The 27,403-nt window shown below is 39.4% G+C and overlaps 1 protein-coding gene across 1 annotated transcript in view; it reads right to left on the reverse strand.

Annotated features, from left to right (window-relative positions):
• The window catches only part of trpm4a (transient receptor potential cation channel, subfamily M, member 4a), a 47,280-nt gene continuing 19,877 nt past the window's right edge, over positions 1–27,403 (reverse strand). Inside the window, exons 6-28 of the mRNA XM_020608166.1 lie at positions 26,653–26,824; positions 25,541–25,605; positions 23,262–23,489; positions 22,183–22,285; positions 20,409–20,527; positions 18,742–19,044; positions 17,312–17,413; positions 15,990–16,118; positions 14,484–14,613; positions 12,667–12,812; positions 12,348–12,460; positions 11,781–11,885; positions 11,453–11,499; positions 9,141–9,373; positions 8,154–8,266; positions 7,907–8,039; positions 6,466–6,640; positions 5,535–5,700; positions 5,192–5,373; positions 3,470–3,602; positions 3,109–3,181; positions 2,626–2,719; positions 1–2,300 (exon numbers count right to left, since the gene is read on the reverse strand). Of these exons, the coding sequence (XP_020463822.1) occupies positions 2,275–2,300; positions 2,626–2,719; positions 3,109–3,181; positions 3,470–3,602; positions 5,192–5,373; positions 5,535–5,700; positions 6,466–6,640; positions 7,907–8,039; positions 8,154–8,266; positions 9,141–9,373; positions 11,453–11,499; positions 11,781–11,885; positions 12,348–12,460; positions 12,667–12,812; positions 14,484–14,613; positions 15,990–16,118; positions 17,312–17,413; positions 18,742–19,044; positions 20,409–20,527; positions 22,183–22,285; positions 23,262–23,489; positions 25,541–25,605; positions 26,653–26,824 (3,090 nt within the window). The 3' untranslated portion in view covers positions 1–2,274. The remainder of the gene's footprint in view (positions 2,301–2,625; positions 2,720–3,108; positions 3,182–3,469; positions 3,603–5,191; positions 5,374–5,534; positions 5,701–6,465; positions 6,641–7,906; positions 8,040–8,153; positions 8,267–9,140; positions 9,374–11,452; positions 11,500–11,780; positions 11,886–12,347; positions 12,461–12,666; positions 12,813–14,483; positions 14,614–15,989; positions 16,119–17,311; positions 17,414–18,741; positions 19,045–20,408; positions 20,528–22,182; positions 22,286–23,261; positions 23,490–25,540; positions 25,606–26,652; positions 26,825–27,403) is intronic.

Consider the following 27,403-nt stretch of genomic DNA (forward strand, 5'->3'; position numbering starts at 1 on the left):
ATTTAAATTTTCTGTATGCCCTGCACATATAGTGAATTGACAATAAAAAAAAAATCTTTGACTAGGTCACTATCATAAAAACAGATGTATTGGTTTAAAAAGAAAAAGCAAAAATATACAAATCACAACCCGCAACAGAAAAATATCACACCTCTAAACAGTGACCTGCTATTTTACTAAATAAGATATGAAGTTCTCTAAGACATTCCCACCACCACCACCCCCTCTGAGGGATTTTTAGAAGTTTTTAAAAATGTTATTCCATGTGAATGCACAGATGACAGAAGCTGAGTGTTATGTCCAGACTCTTATTTCAGTGACTGTAGCAGTTTTTGTGCAAAGTGACATCATCACATCTGAGCTGTCTTTTTCACGCATGTACTGACCAATTTTTTTTTTTTTTTTTTGGTAGCTTAAACTGCATCTGGAATTGCATTGCTAAGCTGCTGCTAATTAAGTGGAAGATTTTCTGCTGCTACTTCAGAGCTTCTTGATAGACAGTTTTTATTGGAAATCAGCTACAGGGAGTGCAGCTGTACTTGTCAGCAAGCTTAGCAACTGACTGTTAAGTCCTTGTTTGACAGAAATTGGTATAACAAAGATCTGAGCAGTGTCTGAACTCACTCTCGACTAACTGCCAGTGGCAATGCAAGGTGACAAGTAGTGTTGCTCACTAGGGTGTTTACTGACTGTTATGTAGCGAGAAGTGACTGAGTGAAGGAGGGAGGGATTTTGGACAAAACCATGGGCATATTTTAGCGCTTTTTGCAAGCAGATCCAGCCCCAGTGCACTTTTTAAATGAAGTGGTGCAGGCGAAACTCCACACCTCATTAAAATCTTTTACTTAGCCACCCTGTCATATGAAAAAAAAAACAACAAAAAAAAAAACAAGGAAACTAGCAATTAGAGCGTAACATGACTATTGACTTTGAGTGGTATTTGTGTCTACCCAATTAATTTAGGTCCAATATTCACTCTTTTTTTTGTCTCTACCAAATCCTGAGTGAAATATTTTTGTTTAATGTTACACTATGTTTAGCCTCCGACTCTCTCTGTTTGCTGCTAAACAGGGAGTGTAGAGTGGCTATATTTTCACTGGAACAGCTGTCCGGTGCTACTGGAAATGAGGCTGAGTAGTAAGATTGTGGACAAGAACCCAAAACAACAAGCTACAAGATGGAAAAAGCTCTGTACAGCAGAGTGAAACTGAAGCGCTGGTTTTTCCTTGTTATTATGAGGGCCCCATTCACATTATAGTATATAAAGTTTATACAGCATAGGATATTAATTAGTGCAGCTTTAACGAGTGCAAATTATACTCCCCTGAAAAGGTTCTGAACAGTACTTTATCATATAAATGTTGTCTTACTTAATCAATTTAACTGAGATTATAACAAGTGACTCTCTGGTCACATCCGTCTCATAGCTCAGACATTTAAAACATCTGTTAATGGATTTCCACACTGGAGCATGAATAAGACTTAACCCAGCAAAACCTGGGGTTGTTTCCCTGTGTTCATCACTGTTCACTGTGCAAAAAACGTCGTATCACCGACCACAATGCTCAATCACAGTGTTACAAAATCTAGCAGTAATAAAGAACAGCTGCAAAACACAGACTTGCAGAAATGTAACATCTTCAGCGTTTGCCCACAGTAAACTCCCTGAAGTCTGTTTTACTTCAAAATGAATAAGTTAAGTACCCAATTTATCTCCAAGCCAGTATGAGCTTACAGTCGCAAGAAAAAGTAAGGGCACTGTTTGCAGTTTCTCGTGCCATTACTTTTTCTTGCGACCATGTTCACATACCATGCTTATAACACACTTGAGATTTGACAACACAGATTTCACAAGCCATGGGCTACAGCCCTCCAAACGATGCACCCACTCTCCATTCGAGTACCTGGATCTTGAATTAGTACTACCTCCTGTCGGGTGCCAAAACCTTGTCCCAGGAACTCGTTTTCAAAGTGGGCAAAGGACAGTGGAAACAAAACCAGAACCTGGGACAAGTGCTACAGATCCATTACGGGTCCTTCAGTTCCTACAATGAAAGAGGCCAATGTGAGCAAGATCTGAACATTTCTTTGGTGACTCCAAGTGGTAGGATCAAAAGGCACTTTAGCAGACAGCAGTGCACTACTGCAAAAAATGTATATAAAATATTCTTTTTTACACAACAGTCTTAATTAAAATACTCCTAAAAAAGTAGCCCAGAGTAAACAGTGTGTGTGTGCACAGTGTGCGTCTGTGTAATCATGGAGTTCAGAAGGTCAGTGTGGAGACAGTGCGGTCACATCTACAAAGAAGGAGAAAATAATTATAAATCCTAAATAGGACATTCAGTGAGATAAAGGATCAGTTCTCTATGGCAGCAAAGAACAAAAACAACACATCTGGAAGACTGATATGCGTCTACACCAAATCAATATTATCGCTATTATGCAATGATTAGCTATATTTTTATCCCATTTGGATGGAAATGTCACCATTAGTCATCTCATCATTTAAAAAACTTCAACAGTTGTGTACAGTCTGAATGCTCATATTCCCAATGAACTACTGCAAACAAAAAACTAAAGATCTTTTCCTTTAAGGAGTGGTTAGATGTCTGGTGACTTTACCTTTGAGCACTGGAGGGGGGCAGCTGGCCTTTATCAGATTACTCTCAGACAGAGCATTTGTTATCCAGGTGAGAGCGCTGCAGCAGTATTCCACCTGGGCGAGAGATACAATGAGTGCTGAGCAGGCAGAGAAACCAGACACACATACATGCACAGTAGAAATCCATTCAGTGTTCCCATTAACTCAATGATTGGTCACAGTACAACTAAGTAGCACCTGCTTTGTTAAAATAGGTAGGATTTTTATTTGATCTGGACATAACCAGATGGACAACCTGCCAAATATTCATTTGGGCTTAAGAGGAACTAACGCCTCTTACTGGGCCAGATGTTTCAAAGACTAGTATGTATAAAGAATTAATTTGTAAAACACTGCCAGATTCTCAAGCCTTAAAGAGTCTGGATTATGGATCTTGGCTGCAATATAACTGATAGCAACAGGTACAGATCAGGCTTATTAGGTATTGCATGTGTATTGCTGACCTCTGTCTCCAGCAGCCGCAACCTTCGGTCATGGTCCCGAATCTCTGCCATCTGCTTTAGCACACTGTCTACCCTGAAGAAACAAACAGACAGCTAATATGGTGACATAACAATACATTTATTAAATCTGCAATGGCTTTCTTTTATTGAAGATCTATTATGTATGAACTAATCACAAAAATGATAGAACTTGCTACTGTAACAGCAGTTTGTGACATCTTGCAATAACTAATGCATTACATGATCATGAGCATGCATTAGTTAAACATTAAATGTGTGCCCTTATCATAAAGCATTATCCTTTTAACATTATAAAGTCTTGAGACATTGTAATACTGTAGCAGTAATAGGGTCAACTTACTTGACAGATGTACGTTTAAGACGCGCTGTGTCAGTCTCCCTCTGATACTTATTCTGAGCCAAAAGGAGGATTTCTTTTTGGATTGCCTCCCATGCGCTGAGGCTGCTGGCCTTTATATCAGGTAGCTCTAGAACTGAGGACAGACAAGATTAGTAAGAGGACTGGAGCTAGGACAAGAAGAGGAAGCACACATGAATGCTTGTGAATGTGTGTGGAGAGCCTCCACCAGTTGGAAACCAGCCAGAACCCAGATGCTGTGGAGGCACAAAAAGCATTCCTGACAGATGCCCACACCACCTAGCTGGATCCTTTCAACATGAAGGGACAATGCTTCTGTTCTGATCTTCTATATATGACCCTATTGCTCCTTCCTTAAATCCAAATATATGACAGGACTGGGTACCAAGCAGTTGTGTCCCAGACAAAAGCAGGTTCAACACTTTACTGTTCCTAAGCTAAGAATTTCATTAGGCCTTGCAGTGTGCAGCTTTTAAATGTTGGATTCTTTTAAAGCATGCATCAAAACGGAGTGATGTGAAGTATTCCACAACAAAACTTTGCTAGTAGAACTGTGTAAATACAGATACCCTATGAAGGAAACTAGGGCCACATTCACATGACATGACGTGACTCAAATCTGACTTTACAAGGAAGTGTGAACAATTTTTTTTCATATCATATCTGGACCTATTCTATATGTGGTCTTAGATGTGAGTCAATATGAACCAAGTACAAAACATATTACTACAAACATCCATCCATCCATTTTCTATACCGCTTAGTCCCAAACGGGTCACGGGGGGCTGGAGCCAATCCCAGTCAGCTGCAGGCGAGAGGCGGGGTACACCCTGGACAGGTCACCAGATTACTACAAACACTCAAACCTAAAAAGCTCAAACCTTACTAGATAACTCAAAGATACCCACAGCTTCCCTGCGTCAACAAAACAGCACAGTCAGGGAGCAGGACATTGAACTGAAAACTTACACAATGGGACAAACAAGCAATGGGAACAAAGAAAATATGAAACCAAATACAGGATTGAGTGAAAACAGAGCTTATGCAACAAGGCTAAGCAGGAACAAAAATATGATAGGACAATGGCAACAAGGGAGACAAAAATAGGAGCAATGCAGGGTGCGTACACAGACAACCCAGCAACCAGACTGAAGGAGGTGAGGTGAATATAAAGGCTGAGCTGGGGAGAACATCAAACAACAGGTGAAAGTACTTAGAGGTTATCAGTGGCTGGAGTAAAGCTGGGGCAGGTGAGATAACAAAACACAAAAGTACAAAACAGACAGTCTCCAAGGATCATGACGCAACCCTGGTCATGAGGAAGGTTTTGAAGGAAGGCTGATGTATGTGGGCCCATCCAAATAGCCACCTAACCTGGGTTTGACCTGTGTCACTCTGAACAGAGAAAAGACAGCAGGACGAGGACACTCCTTGAAAACAGAATCACTGACAACTGAAGCCTTAACAGGGCCCCACGTCAAACTACCAATGTGACTTGCTACCAAGAATGTAGGGACAACTCTCTCATGATTATAAATGCACCAGATGATTTTGGACCACAGGACAGCTGTAGTTCTTCAATTAACCAAACATTCAATTAACTGTCTCTACCTTTTACCTTAAAAACCTTTGTTTGGTTTGTTTGTTTTGCTACTCCCTTTCCCCCCTAGCTTGTCTTTTCATGCTTTTCTTGCTGCTTCTCACCAAAGTGTTTTGTCTTGGCTGAAGGGATGCGGCAAATATATCTCTTGATCAAAAGGTGGACGTGTGAGATGAAGATGAAGGGCGGTGCCAGGCAGGGCCTTGAATGGTACTCCACAATCAGGTTGTAACGCTGAAACTTCCAGTAGATGTCACTTTGCTCCTGCACTTTGGAGAAGGTGTAGCTGTTGGTAGTAAATTGAAATCTCATTATGTACATACAGAGAGCTAAAATGCTTTCCTACACTGGGTTACGGTGCTTTACAATTTACAATACAATTTCTCCTCTCTTAAATCTGTTTAATCAGCAGAACATTGTTGGAATTTAAACAAAGTGCCACTGTACCTGAACATAGCAATGAGTAGGTTGAGCAGTACTATGTTGGTACCCAGCAGGAAGATGACAAGGAGAAGGATAACCAGCCAGTTGGCATAGATGTTCACACAGGGTTCCTCTCCTGCTTCAATTAGTGTGATGTTGTCTGTACAGCTCATGTCTCCCAGTTTATGAGCTAGATGGAAGACCACCAGAGGCCCAAAGCAACATGTGAGGATCACTACTGCACATTTACAAGCAACTTAAAGAGAAGCATTCTTTTCAAATGCGATTGTAAACAATAGCAGCTGCCAGCTGTTGCCAGTTTATTAGACATAATTAAATCTTATGTGATCCAATGCAGCAGCCATGAAACAAATCTTGCATATTTGTTTTTTGTGAGACTATCTGTGTTTATTCAGCACTGTGATGATGTTGTTGCTGTTATTTGTAGAGATGTTGGAGTATTAAATCATATTTACAAGCATTTCTCCAATTTTGCGCAGTCGTGAGTAAAATATTAGTAACATCTTTTAATTGAATTTTATACATTTAATACATGATACATCATAACAGGTTTTATTAAAATAGGATTTATGCCATCACACTGAATTCCATTATATTAAACTAAATATGCATAATAATCTGGCAACTGAGTGCGTAACTGAGTAAAATTAGGATTAAAATCTATTTGCTTTGATTGCATATGCAAAACATACATTGCTTACTGCTTCCATTTAGGTGCATGGAGTTCATAAATGAAATTTTACACAATAATTTTATTTTTGCACATTTTATATTATTTATCTTCAACAATCCTGCAATTTATATCCTATATACTTTAGGTATAGGATATGTCCTATATCCTATACCTAATTTTTTTTTTTTTTTATCTATTTCATACACTGAGGAAATCAAAAGCTGTTGTACTTGACAGAGACAGGTAGAGACAGCCTCTCACCATCCATTTCATGTGTTGCTATGTGCCCAAAAATTTGCAAGTATGGTCTGTAGAACACTCGGCGGAATATCCATAGAGGGCGGGGATCGTACTTGTAGAGGAGCGCCTGATTTGCCACTCCATAGGCCACAAGCCACACCACCAGAAAAAAGAGGAAGAGGAAAACATCCTTCAGCTGAGGGGAAGCAGAGAGAGAGAGAGAGAGAGAGAGCAGAGATAGTTGATGATGTAGGATCTGGCCTGATGTGAGGACAAGACTTTGTTATTTGATAACAAACAGCAGATATACTGTTTCGAGTTCAGACACCACATGATGCATTTAAATGGCATGTACAGTAACTGGAATTAAACACTAAAGAATATTTGTCAGTCAGTATTGTGTGTATGCCATAATTATTTGGTGCCAATGTCACAGATCTAATGACTACTCGAGATTATTGCACTAAGAGTGATGAAAAGACCGGACCACACTGTAGAACTTTAGAGGTAGTATTCCAGGAGGTGTTTGCACACAAAGTTACTATTCACATTACAGGCACTACCATCACCCATCATTACCAAGACATGGGTGCATCTCACAACTTTCTTTAGCTTTATATAGTACCAGTGATCTAGTTTATTTTCATATTTTTTAATGCTTTAAGAGAACACTGCTATAATATTAAACACAAGGAATGTGGATACAGAAGAAGAAATATGCATTGCCTGCAGAGAGACAAGTAAAAGCAAACATGGCAGACATTTTGGAGTCAAAATAGTTGGACAAAGACTAATACAACATAATAAAACAGACCCTCACTAAAGGTGCAGTGTTTATTAGGAATGCCCCAATCAGGTTTTTTTTTTTTTTTGGCCTCAATCCTGATCTGAGTCTTTTCATAGGCTACTGGGCGTCTGCTTATACCAAACCCAATCCAAAGTGTATTATAATATAAATATTGTTTAAACAAGTATCTGATGATACACAGCTACTTAATGTGACACTTCTTATTTTTCTAGCACTGCTTGATCCAAATATTGGTCCTGGTTCAAAAATATTGTTTAGAAGCTTAAATTATTGATGCCATATAAATAAATTATTGATCGATATGATGAAATCCACTCAGTGCTAGTGAATTTAGAACTCACCCCCACACATACAGTAGAGGTTCTTATTAGATTTTGAGCAGTTTATTTGTAGCCAAAACGGATCCATTAAAATATACCTAGATCAGCCAATAAGATTGTCTCAGGGCATCTCAAATGTACATTACACCATACTATAGTTAATTTATACTGGAACAACTCTATTTCCTAGGAAAAAGTGTTCAGGTATTTGCAAGAATATCCTTAAGGCACAATACCTTTCGGCTAACAACTCTGTTTTATGACTGATGTTTCTGTTTCACATTGCTTTTTTAATTTATTTATTTTACCCACAGATTGTTTTGTGTGTTCTCACCATTCTGCGAACAATGATCATCTTGGGCCCAAGCTGTCTGTGGACAGCAAAGATATGGATGAGACGTAGTGTGAAGACCAGAAAATCTATGGCCATCACGGCTCTGCCAAACTCATATGACCAGGGAAACATTCTGGAAAACAAAACAGTGCAGCATCAGCAGCGATGTCTTGTGGCCTCAGAGCTGCCTTGGTACTCTTTAGTACCATGGTTTGTGCAAATCCTCCTGTCAGTGTGTCAGAGTCACCTGCAGCACAGACCCAAAGTGAAGAGAGAGATGGCTGTGAGGTCAAACTTGTTCCAGTCGTCCTGGATGTAGTTCCTTATCCTCTGCATAAAGGTGGTGCCCACAAAGAAGGTCTATGAACAGAAGAGACAGGAGTCAAGATACTTTATGTGGATGGACAATGTTATCTGTGCAGTATATACAGCAGCGTGCGTCTGTATCAGTGAGAAATTAGGTGATGTGGTAATCAGTTAGCATCCAGACTGAAAACTGTGTTATATTGGTGTTGGTGGTGGGTACAGAGACAAAAGTAAATACTATGCAGTTTGATTAACAGGTCCATTAGTTTGAAGGCTTATCAGGCACCAGAAATGCTGCAGACTGGTTTATAACCATGCAACAAATTTTACAACTCTGGAAAGTTATCACAGCATAAAGTTATCCTCAGGTAAACAGTAAAATTATGCCCCAGTAAGGCCCCACCCCAAAAAAGGATTTCCAAAATATATTTAAATAAATATATTTGCAAAAACAAATAACTGACTCATAGAATGAAAACAGCTTATGGGAGCAATGCTCTAATTTAGAGTCTGTTAGTAGAACACAAAATAAAGTGATGGCACAGCAATTTCAGTTTCTGGACACACTGCATCATTTTTTCTTGCCTGTGCTACTTTGCAGGACAAAGTGGAAGATTGTCTGAACTGCCTCAAAACTCCAACCATTTTGTGATTTTCTTTGTTTCCCTAACTGATGTTGCCAAGGCATTAATTGCCTGCTGACTAACAGCTAGTACTTGCTGCTATTTATGATTCTGCCTGTTGCTGACTGTACACCTGGCTGTGAAGATAAAATGTGCAATAATGCTCTTTGCTCTTTCTTACACTTAAACTTTGCTTTTAAAAATCTTCCAGCTTAGGTTGCATATGTGTAACATACTTCTACAGTAGACTGGATCACTTAATAAGTGCCAATATGTGCATGCATGCTGATGCCTTAACAACTAACCTGGCGAATCTCTTCACAGGCTAAGGTGAAAACCCAAAAGTAAAGCACAAACTCCATGCTGGAGGGACCTTGAGGGGGCGGGGGCTTGAAGTTTACCAACAGAACATAGGCAAACAGGCAGAGGAAGAGGAAGTACATCAGCACATTGCCAAGGAATGAGGTGACAGGGGCGAACCAGAACTCCCTCCACCGTGACCTAATAAAGTGTCTCTTCTTGTTGGATGGCAAAGAGCCTGAAGTAAAAGAGTGAAAACAAAAAGGGTTTAAATACACCAACAACCAGTTGTACAAAATATATTACTATGTACACTCAGTGACCACAATTTTAGTTACACATGCTTTATAAAGAAAATACAAATATTCCCTTGCACCCAAAAGGGACCCATGGTGCAAAATAATCTACCATGACACACAGCCAATTTTTCTTAAGCAACTCTAGAGAGCACTTCCTTCTCTAATTAGCATTATTCCTGAAGAGTGAAGATGTTTACAAGGAAGACGGCACCAATCTGGAAAAGCTTTTTTACAACCAGCATGGGCCTGACTGTTTACAATGGCACACTAGCACAACAAACAGTAATAGAGCCACTGCAACACACATCTCCATGACACACATCTCAGCCCTGTCCTGAAAACAGGAATTCCTACACACTGTGCAAGACAAAACAATAAAGATCCCATGATCCACTGTGTCAAAGGCAGCAGTGAGATCTAGAAATACCAGCAGAATGAGGTCCCCAGCACCTGGAGCAAAAAAAAAAAAAAAAAATTACTAATTTCTAACAGTGCTGATTCAGTACTGTGTCTTGGTTTAAAACCAGACTGAAAATTTTCAGACATGAGGTTACATGGCCTCACAGCAAGAAGGTTTTGGGTTTGATCCCCAGTTGACCCGATGCCTTTCTGTGTAGAGTTTGCATGTTTTTCCTGTGCCTGCATGGGTTCTCTCCAGGTACTCTGGCTTCTTCCCACAGTCCAAAGACATGCAGCTTAGGTTGACTGGAAATTAAATTGCCCCTAGGACTGAGTGTGGGTGTGTATAATTTGTCTCTTAAGTGTCAGCCCTGCAATAGACTGGTGACCCTGGACAGATGAATGAATGATGTCACAAGGATTTGTGGAGAAGGTGAGGAACAAGCTTTTAAACAGGTAAAAGTCATGCTGACCACTGCACCACGTTTGCTCACAGTGGTTAGTGCTGATACAAGCAACTATGACCTGGGAACAGCTCTGTACCAGCTGCACAGAGGTGGACTCCAGCCAATTGCTTCCTGCTCATGAATGTCAACTGAAACAGATCAACACTGCTGATGATTGGTTGATACAGTAGATCAGATGCTGAAGCTATTTATATCCCAGTAAAGTGACTTGTTGTTGCCATCACCTTGTCTCACAACCCTCTGCAGGACAATGGTGCATGTGACACAGAACATGATATTAATGTCCAGGCAGTGATAGCCACAAGGCCAATAATGACAGACAGACTATCAGAGAAGCTACTAGCCACCTCCAAATGGTCTCACACTATATTAGCACATAAACAGGTGTAAAAGCCAGCAGAGTTATCACAAATACCACACCCACTGCAAAAATTTCATGCAGCCAAGGCTCACTTATCAGAAGCTGATGGGCTCCCCTCTAACAGTGGAAATAAGTACTCTCACAGATACATGAAGGTCAACAGGGCCTTACTAAATGTCGTGGGAGAGCCAGCATGTCAGTTTGGGATTGCATGTGAGATCACAGAGATGGTTAAAATATGTAGGTTCTGCCTAAGTCTTCACTACCCCCAAGCCAACTGTGCAGCGGAGAGGAGTGTAGCCACAGCAAAATGAATCCTTCATCAGCTACAGTGCGTCCAGCTCAGCTGAAGATTGGTTGATACAGTAGATCAGAACAACAGTCTCCACTCAACCTAACGCAGCTGAAACCCAGTCCCACTGACTACAGTGCTGTCAGGCTAAACAGTATTCTGACCAGGCCGATATCTTCTTCTACAGCTGACACCCCTCAAGCACAGCTCTTATCTGAACTTCAGCCAGGTCAGAGTGTTAGTGCTAACAAGTACTGTTTGTGTATTCTTTCCATTCATCAACATGACAAATGCAGTTTATTCCTCTAAGTTCATCAGAATGGAAACGCAAAATACAAAGACCTGCATTACTGAGATTGCACAACATCTACCTGACATGGAGCTACTCCTGAACATGCTGTCATGTTTATATTGTACTGAAGGTAGGGGACAGGAGAGACACCTAAGATAGTAGTCACTGAGTGAAATTATCAATAGCAAAATAATGATTCAAACCCACCTTTCACGCTTTGTTTTAAAGTCCTGGACTCTTCAGCTTCTTCGTCACTGCAACATTAAACAAGGAACAAGGAACTTATATTAAAACTGAAAAAGAAAACCATCATACACTGAAAAAAAAGATTTGTTGGATTTACTTGATTGTAATGTGTACATCGGTCCCACACAATGATAATGTGTAAAACCAACATAATTTTCTTTATGTTAACAGAGAAAACATGAATGAATTGCGTTGCATATACTAGCATAATTTGTGTAAATCCAAAGACCCGGTGAGTCCTTTTTTTTCAGTGTACAACCCTAATTTATGTTTGTATACTTGTATTTACCTGTGTATAATGTCAGAAAGGTGGAAGTCATTGGCATCATTCCCATCCAGACTCTCAGTGTCTTTGCGTTGCCTCCCCACAGACTTAATCTCCTCCTCTTGTTCTCTGTAACAAGAACACACACATTCTGTTTACACTGCAGACATTTCTTGAATTCTCTTGAATTGGGACAATCAAATCAATTGTTGTAAAGTAACTGCATAGCAAATATGTATAAGGTAGCACTATTTGCTACCTTATGAGTGATTTCAAACACAAACTAAGGGCTTTATTTTCCTACCAGTGCAAAACAGGCGTAGTTTAAAATGCAGTCTTTAGGCAGTTTTCTTTGGGTGCAAATCTTTCTTTGCTTTAAGATTTCAGAATTTAAATAAAAATTACTTGACTTGAATAATTAGTTTAGTTTATAATATGCTTCTATAGAAAAAGTGAGTAGAAATTTTAAGATTTCACTAACACATTCACACAATGCATCGATTACAAATGAGCTCTAAAGCAATGTGAATGGAAAGGCATTGCTAACCCACCATCACAAGCAAAAATACACAAAAATAGCACCACATTGACCTGAAGCTGATCAAATCTGTGTAGACGAGGGGGGGCAGGAAGAAGGTGAGAACCAGTTTCCAGACTTTAGTATTCATCTTCATGTCACCCCACCAGATCTGAGACAGCAGAGCCTGCAGCAGAGAGGAGCACTGTCATAACAACTCCCAACCGACATCACACTCAATGGTGACATTTATTTACACTGGCAGCATTAATATAACTTTTTCATTCCCACCTCTGATATTTAAAAACTTTTTTTTCCATAGAATTCTGTTGAGCATGGCATTTTTAGCCAGTCTGTTAAATGCTACTGTTGGCAGGAGAACAGCATCTCTACCTGAACACCATTATGGCTGAAGAAGAGGAGGGCATCAGCTGCAGTGGCCATCTGCAGACACGTAGCTCCGCCCCACACTTTAGACTTCCTGATAAGGACAGTGAAGGAGCGAGGCTCACTGTTCTCGTGACACCCACTGAACACATCTGAACAAACACACGAAATTATATTATTTGTTCTTATTCATAATGGTTAAAGATAAATATGGCTTTTCAAGGTTGCAAGGTAGCATAGATAAGTATAACAGGGTATCAGTTGTGTAACAGTGGAAATGTATGCAGTGTTTTCTATTTTCTAAGAGAGGCATGTATAAAGTAAAAGAGTTAGACCTAGCACAAAACCCTGTGGAACTCCATGGCTAAATATAGTGCGCATGAAAGATTCATTTTAACATGAAACAATCAATCAATTAGTCATAATTTTTGTTGCCATGTATGTTAATAAAACAAGGGATTTGACTCTGGTACAATGGCCCCCAGTGTGCACTAAACAAAACAGAATAAAAACAGGATAAAAGACAGAATAACAAGTGAAAAACAAGAAGAAGAAAAAATACAACTCACTGATAAATATAGGTATATACTGTGGTGTTCACTGTATCATATAAACATGAATTAACTGTTCATCAGTGTGATGTGTGGAGAAAGGAAATGTCCTTGTGTCTGGTTGTTTTGGCGTAGAGTGACATGTAGCCCTGTCCAGAGGGGAGAAGTTCAAATAGTTTTGTGTCCAGGGTGTAGGGGGTTTGCAGAAATCTCTGCCCTCCTTTAGTCAAAAGGAGGTGTACAGGTCCTCCATGGAGGCCAGGCTGGTACTGATGATCTTTTCTGCAGTCCTGACTGTCTGCTGGAGTCTGTTCCTGTTTGGTTGCTGAACCAAACCAGACAGTGATGGATGAGCAAAGAACAGACTCAATAATTCCTCTGTAGAACTGTGTGAGCAGCTCCTGGGAAAGGTTGAACCTAATAAGCTGGCACAGGAAGTACATAGTCTGCTGTGCCTTCTTGGTGATGGTGTTGATGTTGGTCATTCACTTGGAATCAATCTGATAAATAAAATTTAAACCAACCCAGTGCAGTTCTTTTAAACCCAGTGACATGTTACACATTTTATAATAAAATTTTGTAATCACTTGGTAATCACAAAGGCAGCACTAAGATCTTGCAAGAAAATATAGAGAGGGGTCAACTGTCTGAGGCTAGAAGATGTGAATGATGTGATTCTCACCAGTGCAGTTTCTGTACTATGATGGACTCTAAAACCTGACTAAAAATCTTCAAACAAATCATTATTGTGCATTGCAACAGCTTTTTCAAGGATTTTAGAATTAAAAGGGAGATCTTTTGATCTATAAATTGGCTGAAACTGCTACTCTTCAACTGAAAAACATTCTTTTCAGTATAAATAAAACACAGAAAACAAACCAAACAAACAAAAACAAGACCAGAAAAAATTTGCAACAGCAATATACCACAATCAGTACTTCCAAACTTGGCATAACCACCAAAGGATTTGTCATCATAGACATAAAGATACACTTATTCATGCATATTCAGCCATGTGTGATCAAATCCTTTAAAGGATGGGGTATATGTGTCATCAGTATGTGCATAGTTATGTGTTCAGGGAGGCCATTTTAATTTGAAGCTGAGAGTGTAGAAATAAGTATGAGTACTGAGATGTGGTGAGTTATAACTTCAGCTCTGCTTACAGCTGATGGACAATGCCTAACTGTACAGTAGGAGCATATACAGTAGCTGTGAACTCAGCTTGAGTCCACATACATAGAGAACAGAGCAGCTTGTGGAGTGACTCACCGTGTGCAAGGTTCTCAAACTTCAGTGCCAGTTCCTTCATGGCTCTCTTGTTCTCATTGTCAGTGTCATGCTTAGAAAGCTCCCTCAGTATTTTACAGGCAACCAGAGCACTCAGCACTGACTCCCCTACCTGACAAGCAATCACACAAACACAAGCTGCTAATAAAAGCTGGTTCAAATAAAACCAAATTAGAGAGCAACTTTGAAAAATGGCAGTTTTTAGGGTTGCAGCGGCATACAGCTTTTAAGTTATAGCAAGGTATGAAAATTGATGGCTATCATAACATGCATATTTGCTTATTACCAGTATTGCAGAAAAAATGCAACGGGTGTGCACCTTTCCTCCCCCCACTGCGTATCAGGCAATGGATGCCACACACACATGCAGCAGACTAATGGCTAAAGAGAGTGATTTGCATACTCTGGTTGAGATTCACGAGGAGAGGACAGCCCTCTCCCATGAGCAGATGTTCGTATTGAAGCTTCTGTCTGCCAAGTATGCCAGAGGTTGTCACAAATTTGAAAGTGGATGTCACTGAATGTTGAGTTTTTCTGGAATGTTTAAAACCCTTTACAAAATTCAGAGGTGTAAAAGCAGAGAAAATGTCACTGTATTGTAACTGTAATGTCTCCCTTAACTGTCGAATCAGAAGCCAACTTCAACATCGTACAGCTTCCCTGAGTTCAACAGCAGCCTCGATGCAGACAGCGGCTCAGGGGAGAGGGCGATCCTCTCCCCATGGAGCTCTACCAGAATATGCAAATCACACTCTCTTATCCCTGCCCCTCAAAGTCCTGCCAAAACAGTGACAGAGAAGCAAAACTGAAAGAACAAACTTTGGCATCACTGAAAAACACTGACATGAACAAAAAAAATCAGAAGATTGTCATTTTTCCAGTTTTAATGCCAATGTTTTTTCTTTTTGAAACAAATGCATCAGTGCCAGTGTTTGCTTTTACAGTTATGGTTTTGTTTTGGTAATGGTAAGCTTTATTTTTCAAGCAATCTGGCACAATATAAAATCACCAAACTCCATCCATCAAAAAATACATTTCAATCATCAGGATTACTCTGGATATCTCAAAAACGCACTTCACCTGCGAGAACACCATCTCTCCGTACAGGTCAAAGTATGTGTCCTGTTTATAACTTTAATCCCAAATGTAGGTTATAAAATTGGCTATCAAAATAATTTTCCACATTGTCTGTTCATTTGCTAATCTCTGAAGCACAAAAGAACTCGCACTGATCCCGATCTGACCCCAGAAACACACACAAACCCTCCTGGCTCACATAAAAGAGTGTGTGTGTGTGTGTGTGTGTGTGTTTGTGTGTGTGAAGGCACAGACTGTTTCTCAGAGCACCTTAAAGTATCATCACCTGAAAATAGTCAAGTTTAAACTGTATACTAGCCTCGAAAGTGCCATTTGAACAAAGACAGCGCCTAAACTCTCTGAAATAAAATGTTTTCACTGAGATTGTAAAAATTTACAGGTGAGACTCACCATCTCCCAGAAGTAAATAGCCATCTCCATGCGGTTCTGCAGGAGAGCCCAGATGAAGAGGGCTGGCCAGGCTGTTTCGCAGTGCTGGTCCCGGTAAGTGCACTCCTTCGACAGCATCTTATTGACATGCTGAAGAGACAATAGTTATGAGTGAGGGACTGTCTCTTTTACAACCATCTATTATCACATGGACATGAGTATCCTGGTTATGATCAGGTTTTTGAAGCATACTGTTTTTATATTTGTGCATATTCATAATCAGATTTCTCTGTGTTCCATGTAAATACTATATGCCAAATATGATAAAAACCAGGATACTCATGTTCACATAAAAGCACTCACTTTCTCACTCACAGTGGACATAAAAATTTTATCAAAGCAAAATGTATATATATAGCACTTTAAAAACAATGACATGTTGAGCAACGAGACCTAGAGACCTATAACAGGAAATGGTTCACTGATCTAACAGCGCTCGGGTGCCTATGCCACTGCACAAGTTCAGTGAAGTATTCTGGGGACATGCCATTTAATTTTAAAATGACTACACAAATCCCTCCTCCCTTTGGGCAGACCAAAATTTGAACCCAAAGTGTTTGTTCATCTGCATCTCTCATCTACAAGCTAGGCCCAGCTCTGGCCCAGAAAGGGACCCTGAACCATGAGCTTCTCCCTACTTTGGCCAGGTGCAGATCCAGCTCTGCTAACAGATAAGTGACCTCGTGGTTAAGCTGATGTCTCATAAACTTTAGTCGCTCCTAAGTTAAAGCCCTGACATTCTGGCAGTGAAAACAAAAGACAATGGCTGACATTCCTTATACATGGTTAAAGTAACTTACAGAAACTTAGTTATTTTTCCCTGCGAATTATCATTTAAAGCATAAGATTTAGATCCAAATTTAAATTTAACCAATTTTGGACCATGGCTGACTAATAGCTTGTTCATTCATTCATTCCCAAATCCATTCATCCGTTTTGTTACGCTGTACTATTTCATGCATTTTACATCGCGCTTACATTCTCCCTTCTTGTACATATGTAAATAAATCAATTTAGCTTATAGCTGGCTATTTCTCATGTCATTTTTCTCTTTTATTTATGGGAATACGCTAGAGCTGTCTATTAATCTTACTTTTTTCTAACTCCACACCTCCAGATTATTTTTACTTTTCACATATACAGTAGTCATATCTGCTTTATATTGTTTGTGAAGCACTTTTTGCTTTGAAATGTGTTATATAAAAGTAATTCTTTACTTACTTCTGGAAGACGTGTAAATTGATTTTCATGTGTAAAATAGGTGGATTTCCCCACTCACTGACCTCGACAGCTTTCCTGGTTCTGGTCCTGTTGTGTAAGCCCAAAGGTTTATAATAGAAAGGGTGACAGACATCATCCAACAGGTGAGACAGCAGGCGGGATACCTGCAACATCAACACTCACGCCATTACTGCTGCATATAGAGCAAGGATGCTTTCATGTAATGATATAAAGCAGACAAACAAAAGCAAAAGAAGACTGAGTGAAGTGAAACTAAAACAGCAACAAATAATGCTCAGCCTGACTTTGTTGCTAGTTCATGACATCTCAAATCTCTTGGCAATTTGGTTTCTGAAAAGTGATAAGTGACAAGTTTAAAATCACCTGCAGATAGTTGGCTGATAAATTAAAAATCTGAATAAAGTAGTGTAGAAACTTAACTTCAATGGTTTAAGGAATATGACAAAGATGGCACTGAATTAACTCGTATTTGAAACACACTCAAGACTCACATAAATATACTGCTGACTTGACTCACAACTCACCTATAATTGACCTAAGACTTGATTCGGACTCATGAATAATGATTTTTGATACCAAGGATCTGCCTACTACTGAGGTCTGTACCACAAAGTAAGTTCACATACAGTAAGTCTGGTTCTTTTGGGGTTATTTAGCTTCACTAAGCCAGAGTGGATTTAGAAGGAAAGTGGCAACATCTCCACTAAAGACAGTTTTTCTACAATAATGGTGGGATCATGGGAATGTTGAATAGTTCCAAAGATTCGGAGCAGTGCCATAGAGTTACACTGACTTAGCTGCTGTCTTCTAAAGTAAGAACTTGAAATTAATAACAATAATTATACTTGTGACATTTTAAATTAGTGAGGTGTCAAAACACTTATGCAGTACACGGTTTTCAGTTTTTTCTGACTGTCTCTCTTAAAAATGTTCAAGTCATTAAAAGCAGTCATTTACTGATGAATCCCGCTGTTCCCTACAGAAAACAATGAATCTGAATTGACTGTTTGGAACTATTTGAAGCATGAGTCATGTCACAGTGTACCGTTTTTGAACCCTCAGTGTCATAGTTCTTCTACCGTAATGGCTGTGCACTGAGCAAAACCTTCAGCATCACAAAATGTCTGAGCTGAGCACAAAGTTAGCCGGATAAGACACTAACCTCACTTCATGGTACAGGCCCCTGGGGTGAAACAAGTTCAACTTAGTCTGGCTCTTTTGGGGTTATCTGGTTTCACTGAGCCTAGCATTTGTTTTTCCAGATCACTGGTACTATGAAGCCTGTTATCCATTGCTTCTGTTAAATCTGGGTTTTCCTATCAGTCTATGAGTGTGTTCATGTAAAAGAGGCAGAGGTGTTAATTAAAAGCAATGTCACCAGAAGTGACGTGGCTTATCCAGTTATTTTATGCTCACTTTATGTATTGTGGTGATAGGTACCTTGCTACCCTTTTTGCCACCCCCTCCTCACCTCAAATAGACTGAGCTTCATAACTGATTCAGGTCCCGTTAGTGCATTTGGGGAACTCGTCAGAGGTTCTGCCACAGCCCCATCCAGGCTGGACAGGGATCCAGCCCGGCTTTGCCTCTCGGTCAGATACCTCTGGAGTAAAATGTAGGCTGCTGAGCTGTCTGACAGCGAGCAGTACAAGTGTTCCAAGCGCCGGTATGTCAGGTAGTCCAGGATATTCAGACCATTCTCACAAAAGAGACGCACAAATTGGGGCTTGTCATTGATCAGTGCATCTGTCATGGCGTCTTCAAGGTCCTCATACTGAAAATATACATCATAAATAAGTGCAGTGGTCAAAAAAACACTTATATCCCTTACTTAAGTAAAAGTAGAAATACCACAGTGTAAAAATACTCAGTCATTAGTAGTCCTGCATTCAAAGTGTTACTTAAGTCACATTCCACTTTAATGTAATGTATTGTGTTTGCAGCATGCAGGCATACATTTCTGACCACATTCTGCCCTGCAAAAAATGAAATCTAAGTATTAAATCGGGATAATAGATACTTTTGTTTTGTTTTTTTTTATTCTTCTAACCAGGCAGTTTTTATGTTGGAACATTTCTCTTGTTTTAAGCTCCTTTTTAATTAATAATTGTAATAAGATATTATAACTTGCTACTGAAATGTTAATACTGGTTGTGAGTTTTTTAATGCCTGAAATTTGAATTACCAGAATTATGAAGCAGTTTGATCAGCACTGACAAATATAAAAATGCTTTATATCAGAGTAATGTACTTGTTTTTAGTCTAGCTGCATTAATTCTAAGATATCTTGCGACTAGTTATTTTTACTTGCTTCTAAAAATCTTAGCTAGTGAAAAATTCCCTTTTCTTGTTTCCTTTTGGCAGATCATTTTTCTTATTTCCAAATGTTTTTGAGAGCTGAGTTTTTGTAGCATAATTCATACAATCCCAAATCAGAAAAGGTTGGGACAGGTTGTAAAATCAGAATTAAAATTGAAAATAGTGATGTGTAAATGATCTGTGATATGTATAACATTGGGAACAATACAGTAGCACATAATTTTATTCTTTGTTAAAAATAAACACTCACTTGAATTATTATGCCTGCAACACATTTCAAAAAATGTTGGGAAAGTAAAGCATTTACCACCAAGACATTTGGGGACTGAGGACACCAAGTGATTAAGTATGTCAGGTGTAATTTTGTCCCATTCTTCCTGCAAACAAGTCTTAAGGTGCAGGTCGGGGCAACATCAGGTAACATCTGTAATTATTTGAATTTGTATTATAAGAGAATTACAACAGTCTTACACAACAAAGATAGTTTGCTTGTCTTGAGAGAGTGCCTGAGAAATCTGAAAGGTGTGGCTCTATATCAGACAGGAGGCATCTGATGAAAGATGCTATGCAGCATGTCTCTGCTCTGTTTTTGTCTTCAAATCTTATACAAGTGCAACACTGAACTGTTTAAGTACAGTACATGAGCTTTCATACACCACAACTTTCAAACATAACTTTATATTCTTAGCTCTTACTGATGAGGCCCAAAAAGCAGCAAGTCATCAATGTAAACTTTTAGTCTTCTCCTGGTACACTGTGATAGCCCCAAGCCAGGTGTATAGTTATATAGCAGAAACTGTCATTCAGTTTGACTCTGACCTTCCACTTTACGTCTCCATTGAAGAGCTCAGTTTTGGCAATGTCTACACGGTTCCAGGCCACGGCCAGTTTCAGCTCATCAATGTACTCCCTGGCATCATTCGAGACACGTTTACAAGCTCAACACACAAACACACAGAGAAAGAAAAATTTACATGTGCTGTACAATAAGGGAAACTGGATCAGAGGAAGTGATTCACTCAGAATAAAGCACATGGATGATGAAAAGTCATCAAAACAGCCGTTTTGTAGTCCAGTAGAATTACAAATAATGGGTGACTTTAATGCATATTTATCTTTAAAAACACAGCAACAGCATTGAAAGAGTCTGAGCTTAGCAAAACACTGTCACATTTTATTCAGAATAGTCCGCTCATTTGTTTGTTTGGCAGACATGGATTTCTTTGATGAATGATAAAGTGCTGGAATCCTGCTGTTTGTCACATTGATTTATTTATTCAGCTGCAAGCTAATTGGGACAAATGTTTAAATGTTCAAGTCTTTTAAGCTGCATTATAATCATCCTTACTCAGAAATATTCGTATAATCGCTAATCTGATCAATAATCATTATAGAAATGTTCCATCAGTGCAACCAGTAACAACAAAAGAAATGATTAGGCCTATTCATAGGTCAGTCTCACATTCCTAAAGTGTCACACAGGTTTTTTATTGACAGTGATCACAGTAATGTACAGTAGAGGTTTTAGTGTAGGGGAACTGACTGACAACCTGGCATTTGTCTTCATGTTCACAGAGACATGACATGAGAGATGGACAGTGTATAGATTTTATTCTGAGTTGGTGACGAATCCACACGGTGTAATAGACTACCCATATTTAAATGATAAACCAAGGCAGCCATCTGGAACATCAGCTCACACACACACTGATGGCGGCATTGTCCATTGGGAGCAACTTAGGGTTCAGTGATTTACCCAAGGACACTTCAGCATGTGGACTGTGGAAAACAGGAATCGAACAGCTGATCTACCAGTTGAGGTACAACCGCTCTATTTCCTGAGCCACAGCCACCTAATGAGAGGAAAGATTGCCGTCTTTACACTGACTGATTGATCATAAAAGTGATCAAGTCAGTAAGGATAAGTTCTGGGTAATGAACAACTGGGAAACTAACCAGGATTTGTATCTTCTTCTACTGTTTTAAACTTCAAAAAAATTTAAATGTTCTAACCCGTCAGCGTCCAGGTTAGACTCACAGAGTAAGTTACCACAGTAACTGACTCAGAGTTAAAGTGATCTCTGTTTCTGGAAATGAAAACCCATAGTTACCCTAAATTCAGGGTGAACAAACTGTGTTTTCACTGAACCCACTTTCTGGAATACCCCACTGATTTCACATTTTGGCTAAATATTTTTACTGAACAAGCTCAGAACTACACTGAGCAAAGAAATCACCATATAGAAGTCGATGTCCGATCGTGGGTATGGGCACCTGTGGTTCTTGTTCTATCTCTGACAGAGGTTTGCAGTTACTGCTGCTAACTACGTGTCCTTCTGATCCCCTGTATTATGGTCCTATTCTGTTCGACTTTTCTACAATTCCTCTTGGTCAGTCTTTAAAGTTAAAGGCCTTTCCTATCATATAAACTAAATTTTAAAAAGAAGGATCCTAAATGGTGACTTTCCAGTGTGTTACTTTTAAATTTTTATTTAGCATTTTTGGTTGTTTTGTGTGTCATAACACTCAGTGTCATTCTGCTCTTTAAATGTACAATACAATATGCAGTAAATAAACTTATTTACTTACTTACCTGTCACAAGGGTCCTGAGGATGACTGTATCAAAATCATCAGAACCCTCCTGCTCCCCGTGGAAGACAGTGATGAGCTCTTTGCTCTGATAAATACTTAGAACCTAGAAACAAAGATGTAATGAAAGAAAATAATCAAAAACTAAGCATTCCATACTGGGAGGGAGTGGGCACAAAAAAATCCCCCAAATAATATTTTTTCGATAGGTAATGAGTCCGAAAAGAGCATTGCTACAAAATGTCAAATTTCCATATGACTAAATAAAGTTATTATAGTTTAGGAACAACCACCATGCCTTGTTCTAATCCAGTTTCCTGTGCCTATCTGTAGTTGTGTCATAAACCCTTTTCTCCCATGTGTCTCAGTCAGTGCTTGAAGTGGGGCAGAATGCACCAGTACATCATACCAGCACTTCTACATTTTACTCCTTCATGTACCGTGACTTTTTCTTGCCTACAAGCACTTCTCACAAGCTGCCGGTACTCTTTTCTGCCCTCTCTATTCGCTCATTTGAGATGCACTGCCTGTCACCTGGACTGCAGATGATGGGAGCAGGGGTCGGTGACAAAAAAGCTGCAGTCAATTAGGACAGTTTAAGAGCTTTCTGCCAGCAACAGTGTGGGAACCAAAAGGCCTGAGCTCCCCCAGGAGCAACAACAAATGTTTTAAGGTTTACTTGTGCAATTAAGGCTGCAGTTTATTTTGAACTGTGTACTTTGAACAGAGGCAATGTTCGTGCCCTGAAGATGCATCTAATACAATATCACTCACACTTTAAAGACCCCTACATTGGATCATACCATTTCCACTACCTAACGTGAGCTATTTGACTTTACCTGCTGTCAATAATAAATAAATAAATATTATGATATTATTACTAGTATTTTTATACTGTGTAAATTTTATTTAACCCTCAACCCATAAAAGGGATAAGAGGAGTACTGAAATTTTTTTGACTTCAAGCACTGGTTTCAGTTGTCAACTATACCAGCACATCCTTGGCAGCTGCAGACTACCACTGCAACACCGATCACTTTGCTACTCTACAAACACAGAAACACACATGTGTGCTGACTCACTCTGTCCACTAGTTTCTCAAATTCAGCTTCATCTGGGAAGTGTTTCTTGATCTTGTCACAGATCCTGTCACGTTGCTCTGGGCTGTGACCCTGTACAGCCTCCACCTCTGGTGTAGCAGAGGTGGAATTATGGGAAGGGTCCAGCAGCTCACTGATGAGGTCTGCAGCTGGACCAGAGCCAGCAACAACCAGCCAGGGAAGAGCTTTCTTCAGAGATGCATCAATTCTCTACGCCAGAAAATATGTACACAAAATAAATGACAGGACATTTTCATTTGCTGTATTTAATCAGAGGGTCTCAGTGAGATGAACATCTGTCTTTTAACAAAGCTGTGAACTAAAAATTATCCACATAGCTGATGAAGCATAAAAACCTGTGACACACAGAAGCTTCCCTGGGCACTTTGTTTTAAAGTCTCCATGACATGCTCATTTTGCTTGTTTCCAGGCATTTAATGTTTAATCTTGGGTACCTCTAGATTAGCGTTGCACCCCTTATAACTTCAAAGAGTCTATAATTTTTTCAAAATAATAAAATCAAAGAGCCTCTTCCTAAAAACAAGAGGATAGTTCATGAATACGCACAACTCATTTTCCTGGTGTTGTGTTGCAAGTGGACAGTACAACGAACCGTGTCAGCATTAATTAATTGGAATTTCATCTCCATAGACTGGTAAACAACAGTATATGTACTGATGAAAGGAGATGTGTAACACTCTAAACAAAGCAGGTAATTGAGAAACCCCATGCTTTAACAGGAAAAAAAAAGCAGATGTAGTAATTTCTCCAGCCTTACAACAATTCTCTCTAACGTTAAAAAAACAACACATTAACAGACATGCTATGTGCGTTTTTTCCCACTGAGTAGTGGAAACATCACTCCCTTTAAAGTAGGTCCAGGGTTGGTAAATCCAACCAGTGGTCTTTGTGTCTTCCCCCACATGACCCCGTACATTCCCAAAGTAGTGAAATGAATTCCAACAGGTAGCGTAGGGCTGACTATAATATTATGGATTGTTAATCCGCTCATTAACCAGCAACACATCACATGAGGCAGACACACTAGCATCAAGCAGTCAAAACAAACAGTTACTGTGCTCCGGGGGAATCCAGCAATGATGAGCTGATCACTAACCGCTGCAGTGGCTTAACTACACGGCTGCTTGTAGGCTAGACCCGGTCAGGTAAAACAACAAGTCCCTGTACAGGAACATTCCCAGACATGCAGTAACCTCAGGCCCTGTATTTTCCTCCACATCCTCTGGTCACAGTGCAGCAGCAGGAGGTAAAACATATCCAAAAAACCAGGCACAGTTGAAAAATTCCGCTTTTACAATGGCACCAATGGCTGTCCTTTTTTATTTTTATTTATTTATTTACTAAATTTTTTTTGAAAACATACATAACGAACAAGGCAACATAACATTTTGCCAGTATAGTGGGGCCACCGGTGGATGTCAGGCAAATTTACATGAACGCGCAATGGCCTGTATTTAATGCCCATTCAAGGAAATCCTTAAACTATCATGTAATACTTCACTTAGGTAGAAAAAAGTCTCGCAAGCAAGAATTTACAAGATGTGTATAAACTGAGTTGCTTCTGCGTAGAAATACTAGAACATGTGTTCACCTCAATTTTTGATATTTAGGTCACATCTAAGATTATAATTCACCATTGTAACATTGTAGAAAAACTCAGAAAACAAGGAAAAGCATGCCATGGACTCTAAATGATTACAAATATCATATGCCATGAAATATTGTAACTGTGACAGCACTTTATATTCAGTGCTCAGTAGATGAGATTGGTCAGATTGATCTCAAAATTGGAAAAAAGGTCACCTCTGTGGTCAAGCAAAACATACAGTATAAATTTTGTTATTCATATATTATCGTGCTAACAGCTTGATTTAGATATTTTAAAGTTTTGGCATTGATCTCAATTTTTCATGTGCTCTCAACCTTCTTGCATAAAATACTACTACTGTGTGCTGTTAATTGTGGGGGACTGTTTTGTTTAGTATGTGATCAACCATGTACCACAGCCCTTCATCCCTCAAGTAGTTTAGTTTCAGCTGGCTTCCCTTTGTTCATCTAAATAAACTGAAACCAGCACAGAGATCATTGCATGGTTGGTGATGATGCGAGAAGAAGAGCAACCACTCATGTGGGTCAATGCTGCAGGACATGAGTGGAGCCAAAGGCATAGGTTTGGTCTCAACATTGGTAGGGATAAATGGTAAAATGTAGAATAAGAATACATTTGATCATTTCCTCACCTCCAATATATTGGCGTCTCCTGAAACGAGTATGCACAGCACTGGTATTTCAATACTGCCACTACCTGTTGTTGGCCAAGATAAGAAGTTAGAAGAAAAAGGCAGCTTCTTTACAGAAACAATGCATGAGGTGCAGAAAAAGATAAGAAATACCTTCTCATAATATCCAGCAACCTTTAAATAAAAGTGTACTATATGTCTTATTAGGAGTCAAATTATTAGTAGTTTTTAAAACCTCTCAACTTCCATCCAAATGGTCTTTAACCTCATAGCATTCCTTTATTTTGGCCTTTATTAATCCAGAGTAGGTTTCCTGGGCACAAGACAAGAACACTGTGCCCTGCTCTCACACAGCTGATCCATAAACTGTATGTAAAGATGGACAAGGCATCACCACTTCATGCCACTATGCAAATGTGAAGCCAAAATATCATAAATATGGGAGCACAGCCATCTTGTTTTTGCGATTCATTTTGGAACCAGATTCTGTGGAGCAGCAACCAGAGGTGGCGCACGGCCTTTTTATATCATTAAATGATTTATTAAAAGCAACTTAGAGAAAAATGATGACTTGTACACAAATAAGCATGACAACTTAGTAAAATGACAGTATTCGCCTTTTTTTAACCTTTGAATTTTTAGTTTGACTTATATAGAAGCCACTAAAATGAGGGGGGTGGGGTTTACAACTTGCACTGCAAGCAACTCCCAGGGGGAGGTTTCACTTCTGGAGTGCTGTCATATCATCCAGCTTTATATACAGTCACATCCAGTATGTGCTCTCTCTCTGACAGTCACCAATTTGTAAAGGCATTTAAATCTTGTCTTGACAGTGTGATGAGTTCTACAACTATGACCCTCATCACTAGTATGCAGGTAAGTACTTTACCCACTCAGAAAACAAACTACAATGCGTTCAAGGGACTTTTACCCCAGGGAATGTTCTTGGACATTAGTTCCTGGGAAAGAAAAGTACCAGTAACTTTCCAGTGGAAACGCCCCTATAAATTACCTTTGATGGTCATATGTTCACCTTAGCAACAATAATATACCATAATATAAACTGTTTATTGATTACTCGGGCAAGAGTGACCCTACTTCCAATGTCTCACCACAAATGCCAGTGCGCTGATTGGAAATGTAGTCCTCTAGTTTAGCACAAAAGCTGGGGATTCCCTGTTGGCAGTCAACACTCCCGTCATCCACCAGAAGGAAAGCCTGGTTGTTGTTGTCTAGGCAGCATGAGTCATGTGATGTCATGTAGTAATGAGCTGGGAAACTCCCCTTCAATCAGACAACACAAGAGTAAATGTGGGTGAATGCATTACAGGAATGTGATGAAATCTACTCTGCCACCCTTCTTCTTATTAGATTAGATTCAACTTTATTGTCATTACCCATGTACAAGTACAAGGGAATGAAATACAGTTTAGCATCTAACCAGAAGTGTAATAACAGCAGTGCAGAGTGCGCAGTATCTACAGTATGAACAGTCAGAACTAATTTACTGATAGGTATGTATAATTGAACTTTTTATCTGATGACAGCTAGGAGTTTCTGGTCAATTTTACCATCAGACTGTCATGACTCTGTTCCGCCTGTTTCCGGTTGTATGCTTTTGTTTTGACATAACTTCCTGTTTAGCTATAGCTTAGTCACAGACTTTTTTATTTTAATCAGGACTCTATTGTTGACACCTGTTTTCACCCATATTTAGGCAGCGTCCTCCCACCAGGACGCTGCCAAATTGTTCTAGACCCCAGCTCTGACTTTCCAGCAATTATTCTTGTGCATGATTCACTTGTTCTGACCCTGGATTGCTTTTGACCACCGTGATTTGCCTTATCCCCCCTGAGTCTGTTA

The sequence above is a fragment of the Monopterus albus genome, unplaced genomic scaffold (genome assembly GCF_001952655.1).
Source record: "Monopterus albus unplaced genomic scaffold, M_albus_1.0 scaffold92.1, whole genome shotgun sequence".
Lineage (NCBI taxonomy): Eukaryota > Metazoa > Chordata > Actinopteri > Synbranchiformes > Synbranchidae > Monopterus > Monopterus albus.